Raw genomic sequence first — 6,967 nt, 5'->3', positions numbered from 1 at the left:
CAGCCTCCACCACTTCAACTGGGCAGAGAATTCCAGAGATTCACCACCCTTTGAGTGAAGAAGTTCCTCCTCAACTCCATTCTAAACCACCCCCCCCTTTATCTTGAGGCTGTGCCCTCTAGTCCTACTGTCCTTTCTGAGCGGGAAGAGCCTCTCCACCTCTATCCTATCCATCCCATTCATCATCTTATATGTCTCAGTGAGATCTCCCCTCATTCTTCTAAACTCTTAACGAGTACAAGCCTAGTTTATTCAGCCTCTCCTCATAGTTCAACCCCCTCAACTCCGGCATCAGCCTAGTAAACCTCCTCTGCACTCCCTCCAAGGCCAAAATATCCTTGCGTTAAGTGCGGCGACCAAAACTGCACACAGTACTCCAGCTGCGGCCTCATCAGTGCCCTGTACAGTTGCAGCAAGACCTCCCTACTTTTATATTCAATCCCCCTCGCTATGAAGGCCAGCATCCCATTTGCCTTCCTGACCACCTGCTGCACCTGCAGGCTGGGTTTTTGCGACTCATGCACAAGGACCCCGAGGTCCCTCTGCACCGTCGCATGCTGCAGTTTTTCGCCATGTAAGTAATAGTCCTTCCTACCATTATTCCTACCAGAGTGGACAACTTCACACTTGCCAACATTAAATTCCATTTGCCAGTTCCTGGCCCATTCGCCCAGCCTATCTAGATCCTTCTGCAGACTCTCCACACCCTCTGCGCAATTTGCCGTTCCACCAATCTTGGTGTCATCAGCAAATTTCGACACCATACACTCGGTTCCCTCCTCCAGATCATCTATATAAATGGTAAATAGCTAAGGCCCCAGCACTGAGCCCTGGGGCACTCCACTAGTCACCAACCGCCAATCCGAATAGCACCCATTGACCCCCACTCTCTGCCTCCTATTTGACAGCCAATCCTCTATCCATGCTAACACCCTACCCCCAACTCCATGCCCCCTAACCTTCTGTAATAACCTCTTGTGCGGCACCTTATCAAACGCCTTCTGAAAATCAAGAAACACCACATCCACCGGCTCTCCTCTATCCACCGCCCTAGACACATCCTCATACAACTCCAATAAATTCGTCAGACACGACTTCCCCTTAACAAAACTGTGCTGCCTCTGCTCTATCAAACAATTCTCCTCAAGATGCCTCGCTATTTTCTCCTTGATCACGGATTCTAACATTTTACCTACAACAGACGTTGAACTAACCGGCCTATAATTCCCTGCCTTTTGCCTGCCACCCTTGTTAAACAACGGCGTAACATTAGCCGTTTTCCAATCTTCTGGCACTTCCCCGGAATCCAGCGATGTTTGGAAAATAATCACCAAGGCATCCACTATCACCTCCACCATTTCTTTCAGAACCCTTGGATGCATTCCATCCGGTCCTGGGGACTTGTCCACAATCAGTCCCTCCAGTTTGTCGAGCACTGCCTCTCTAGTAACAGTAATGTCATTCAGGCCCTCCACTCCTACCATCTTTCCATCGCTAACACCCGGCAAACTATTCACATCCTCCTCTGTGAAGACAGAAACAAAAAAGTTATTCAAGGCCTCAGCCATTTCCCCATCCCCTACCACTAAGTCCCCCCTCTCATCCTCTAAGGGTCCAATGTTCAAGGTCCACGGTTCCCTCGCTCGACCACTTCCTCCCTGCCTGACAGGTACATATTTATCAAGGACTCGCAGTAGCTGCTCCTTGAATAAGCTCCACATTTCAGATGTTCCCAGCCCCTGAAATCTCCTACTTCACCCTATGTATCCTAAATCTTGCCTAATAGCCTCATAATTACCTTTCCCCAGCTATAACTTCTGCCCTTCGGTATATGCCTATCCCTTTCCACCACTAAGGTAAACGTAACCGAATTGTGGTATCCTTGTAATGTTGCAACTGTACACTACTCTAGTGCGGCCGCACTTGGAGTACTGTGTGCAGTTCTGGTCCCCGCATTACAAGAAGGATGTGGAGGCGTTGGAGAGGGTGCAGAGGAGGTTTACTAGGATGTTGCCTGGTATGGTGGGGAGGTCCTATGAGGAGAGACTGAGGGATTTGGGGTTGTTTTCGTTGGAAAGAAGGCGGCTAAGAGGGGATCTTATTGAAACATATAAGATGATTAGAGGTTTAGATAGGGTGGATAGTGATAGCCTTTTTCCTCGGATGGAGAAAGCTAGCACGAGGGGGCATGGCTTTAAATTAAGGGGGGGTAGCTACAGGACGGATGTCAGGGGTAGGTTCTTTACCCAGCGGGTGGTGAGGGATTGGAATGCCCTGCCTGCTGCAGTTGTAAATGCGTCTAGTTTGGGGGCGTTTAAGAGATCTCTGGATAGGTTTATGGACGAAAAGGGATTGGTATAGGCTAGTGGGTCATTGTTTTTGAAACTGGTCGGCGCAACATCGTGGGCCGAAGGGCCTGTTCTGCGCTGTAATGTTCTATGTTCTATAGAAGTCATTTTGACTTCTTTATTATTTCAATATTTTTAGTACTTTAATAGACCAATAATGATCTGCTATCTGCTTGCCGGATTGTGAATGTGCGATTATCACTGATAACATAACTTAGCACTTTGATGATCTTTACCCAATTGATATGTTGAGATCAAGTAGTTTATTGTAAAACCAAGGTGACCCCACACACTGATACAACACTTGGTACAATGCTGATCCTTTCTAATGATTCAGCATTTGGGACTGCATTGACTCTCTGTCTCCTGCTCATGGGAACTGAATTCTCCAACTCTTTAGGATTCGGTTCCTCAACATCACATCACTGTGCACTTCCTGGCAGAACTGCAGTCAGCATTTGCTTTTCGTCGGATACTTTCTGAAAATGAATACGAAAAACATAACCAGCATGAGAAATAATTAGATTTATTTTCCACCAATATCCTGTGGTAAGTGCTTTTTACACACTGATATGTCAGCAACAAATTGTATTTATACAATATCTTCAATGCAATAAAAGTTCCAAGCTGCTTCACAGCAACAACTATAAAGTAAAAAGTTAATACCAAGCCACATAAGAAGGTAGTAGAGCAGATGCCCAACATCTTCGTAAAGAGGCAGGTTAGAAAGAGTGCCTTACAGGAAGAAAGAGAAATGGAGAGTCAGAGGGGTTTGGGAAGGGAAAGCCAGAGCTGAGGGCTCAGGCAGCTGAAGGCAGAGCCACCAATGGTGATGCAATTAAAATGTGAGATCCTCAGGAGACCAGAATCATGGAACTTTGGATCAGTGAGCCTAATGCTGGTAGTCAATTATCAAGAATTTCATAGCTTAGCACTTAGAAGGCAGTGGCATAATCAGACAAAGGCAGCATGGATTTACAAAGGGAAAATCATGCTTGTCAAATCTACTGGAATTCTTTAGGAAAGTAACTCGTAGAATTGACCAGGGAGAACTGGTACAAGTGGTTTATTTAGAATTTCAGAAGGCTTTTGACAAGGTCTCACATAACAGACTCATGTGTAAAATTAAAATTGCTGGGATTGTGGGTAATGTCTTGAGATGGATAGAAAGCTAACCAGCAGATAGGAAGCAAAGAGTTGGAATAAATGGTTCTTTTTTCAATTGGCAGGCAGTGTCTAGTGGGGTTCAGCAGGGATCTGTGCTAGAACCTCAACTGTTCACATTATATGTTAATGATTAGGACGTGGGAACTAACTTTCTTATCTCCAAACATGCAGATGACGTAATGTTAGATGGGAGGGTGAGCTGTGAGGAAGATGCAGAGATCTGTCAGCATGATTTAGTCAGGCTGAGTGTGTAGGCATTTGCATGGCAGATGCAATATAATGTGGATAAATGTGAGGTTATCCACTTCAGTAGCAAAAATTGGAAGGCAGATTATTATTTGAATGAGTGTAAATTGAGAGAGGTGGGTATTCAGCAAAACCTTGGTTGTCTTGTGCATCAATCGCTGAAACTGCGCAGATACAGCAGGCAGTAAAGAAGGCAAATGCTAAGTTGGCCTTCATAGCGAGAGGATTTGAGTGTAAGAATAGGGATGTTTTACTACAATTGTATAGGGCGTTTGGAGGCCACATCTGGAGTATTGTGTGCAGTTTTGGTGTCCTTATCTGAGGAAGGATGTCCTTGCTATAAAGGGAGTACAGAGAAGGTTTGCCAGGCTGATTCCTGGGATGGCAGGTCTGTCAAATGAGGAAAAACTAAGTCGGTTAGAATTATATTCACTGGAGTTTAATAGAGTGAGAGGGGATCTCATAGAAACATATACAATTCTGTCAGGGTTAGATAGGATAGATTCAGAAAGTATGTTCCCAATGGTGGAGAAATCTAGAACTAGGGGTCATAGTTTGAAGATAAAGGGTAAACCTTTTAGGACTGAGGCGAGGAAAAATTTCTTCACCCAGAGAGCGGTGAATGTGTGGAATTCACTACCACAAAATGTATTGAGGCCAAAACGTCTGATTTGAAGGAGAAATTAGATATAGGTCTTTGGGGCTAAAGGGATCAAGGGATGTGGGAGGAAAGGTGGGATAAGAACATAAGAAATAGGAGCAGGAGTAGGCCATCTAGCCCTTCGAGCCTGCCCCGCCATTCAATAAGATCATGGCTGATCTGAAGTGGATCAGTTCCACTTTCCTGCTTTCTCCCCAAATCCTTAATTCCCTTGTCTATCAGAAACCTATCTACCCGTGACTTAAATATATTTAGCGAGGTAGCCTCCACCACTTCAACGGGCAGAGAATTCCAGAGATTCACCACCCTTTGCGTGAAGAAGTTCCTCCTCAACTCTGATCTAAACTGCTCCTCTTGAGGCTGTGCCCTCTAGTCCTGCTATCCTTTCTAAGTGGGAAGAATCTCTCTACCTCGACCCTATCCATCCCCTTCATTATCTTATACGTCTCTATAAGATCCCCCCATAGCCTTCTAAACCCCAATGAGTACAGACCCAGTCTATTTAGTCTCTCTTCACAGGCCAACCCCCTCATCTCTGGTATCTGCCTAGTGAACCTCCTCTGCACTCACTCCAAGGTCAATATATCCTTCCGCAAGTGCGGCAACCAAAACTGCACACAGTGCTCCAGCTGCGGACTCACCAGTGCCCTGTACAGTTGCAGCAAGACCTCCCTGCTTTTATATTCAATCCCCCTCGCTATAAAGGCCAACATCCCATTCGCCTTCTTGATCACCTGCTGCACCTGCAGACTGGGTTTTTGCGACTCGTGCACAAGGACCCCCAGGTCCCTCTGCACTGTAGCATGCTGCAGCTTTTCACCCTTTAAATAATAATCCCTCCTACTATTATCATAAGATTGAAGATCATGAGATTGAATTTGTTAGTTAGCAATGATTGTAATGGTGGAACAGACTCAAAGGGCCGAATGGCCTACTGCTGCTTTTATTTTCTGTGTTTGAGTCAAAGGAGCAGTGTTTGTAGTGGGACTGAAGGCAAAGGAAATGGAGACTAACATTGTGTTTTCAAATCTACTCCCAAGGGGCAGCCTATAGACAAAGTAAAGGAAGGAAGCCCAAGATAAATTCTTTTAAGTTTTTGAAGGTGGCAGGACAAACAGAGCTGTTAAAAGCTGTTAAAAAGGTGACGGATTCCTGCACTTTATAGAGACAAAAGAGGAACAAATTCATAAAATCATAGAATTTTACAACACAGAAGGAGGTCATTTGGCCCATCATGTTTGCTCTGGCTCCTGAAAGAGCTACCCAACTAATTCCATTCTCCAGCCCTGTCATCATAGCCCTCTAAATTCATCACTTTCAAATATGAATCCAGCTCTCTCTTGAAACCTCCTGTGGAATCCATCTCCACCCAACATCCTAGCAGCGCATTCCAAATCCCAATGACTCTGTGAATGAAGAAGTTTCTGCTCATCTCACGCCTATCTTGCTGACCATCTTGAAATTGTAACCCCAAGTCACTGATATACCAATTAGTGGAAACAGAATATCCTTCGTTACCCTGTCAAAATTATTCATAATTTTCAACACCTCAATTTCATCACCTCTTAATCTTCGCTGCTCCAAGGAGAATAAGCCCAATTTCTCTAATATTTCCTTATACCTAAATTTCCTCAATCCTAGTATCATTCCAATAAATCTTCTTTTCACTCGCTGGAGGGCTTTAACATCCTTCCTTAAGTAAGGTGCCCAGAACTGAACACAATATTCCAATTGTGGCCTGATCAATGATGTAGAGGTGCAGCATCACTCCCTTGCTTTTATAGTCTATGCGTCTATTTATAAACCCAGAAATCCTATACGCTTTCTTAACAAGTGTTTCAACTTTTCTGGTCCCCTTTAGAGAGTTATGCACTTGAACCCCAAGGTCCCTCTGCTCCTGTATCCCCCTCAAAGTTTCCATTGAGCCTGCATTGTCTCCCCATGTCTCTTCCATCAAAATTACCTTATATTTTGCAGCATTGAAATTCATCTGCCATGTGTCTGCTCATTTGGCCAACCTGTCACTGTTCCTCTGAAATCACTTCACATCATCCCCACAATTCACTATTTCCCTAACTGAGCTTCGTCCTCACAATTCACTATTCTCCCTAGCTTAGTATCATCTGCAAATTTAGAATTTTTGCCCTCAACACCCATTTATAAATCATAGATTTAGAGGGCATAGGTTTAAGGTGAGAAGGGAGAGATACAAAAGTGTCCAGAGGGGCAATTTTTTCACACAGAGGGTGGTGAGTGTCTGGAACAAGCTGCCAGAGATAGTAGTAGAGGCGGGTACAATGTCGTCTTTTAAAAAACATTTACATAGTTACATGGGTATGATGGATACAAAGGGATATGGCCAAATGCAGGCAACTGGGATTAACTGAGGGTTTAAAAAAAAAGGGTGGCATGGACAAGTTGGGCCAAAGGGGCTGTTTCCATGCTGTAAACCTCTATGACTCTTTAACTGATCCCCGGGGAATACCACTTTCAACTCATCTCCAGTCTGAGTAATGCCCATCTATACCTACCTTCTGTTTACTAT

At 44.5% G+C, this 6,967-nt stretch overlaps 1 protein-coding gene across 2 annotated transcripts in view; it reads right to left on the bottom strand.

The window, feature by feature from the left end:
- Positions 1-2,478: 2,478 nt before the first annotated feature.
- The window catches only part of ankdd1a (ankyrin repeat and death domain containing 1A), a 155,945-nt gene continuing 151,456 nt past the window's right edge, over positions 2,479-6,967 (bottom strand). For both annotated transcript variants that reach the window (XM_080214097.1, XM_080214098.1), the window contains exon 15: positions 2,479-2,827. In XM_080214097.1, coding sequence (XP_080070223.1) covers positions 2,766-2,827 — 62 coding nt within the window. In that variant the 3' untranslated portion in view covers positions 2,479-2,765. The remainder of the gene's footprint in view (positions 2,828-6,967) is intronic.

Source organism: Carcharhinus amblyrhynchos, chromosome 28, assembly GCF_965287045.1.
Source record: "Carcharhinus amblyrhynchos chromosome 28, sCarAmb.v2.hapA, whole genome shotgun sequence".
NCBI classification, from domain to species: domain Eukaryota; kingdom Metazoa; phylum Chordata; class Chondrichthyes; order Carcharhiniformes; family Carcharhinidae; genus Carcharhinus; species Carcharhinus amblyrhynchos.
This window is presented reverse-complemented; position numbering and strand designations above follow the sequence as displayed.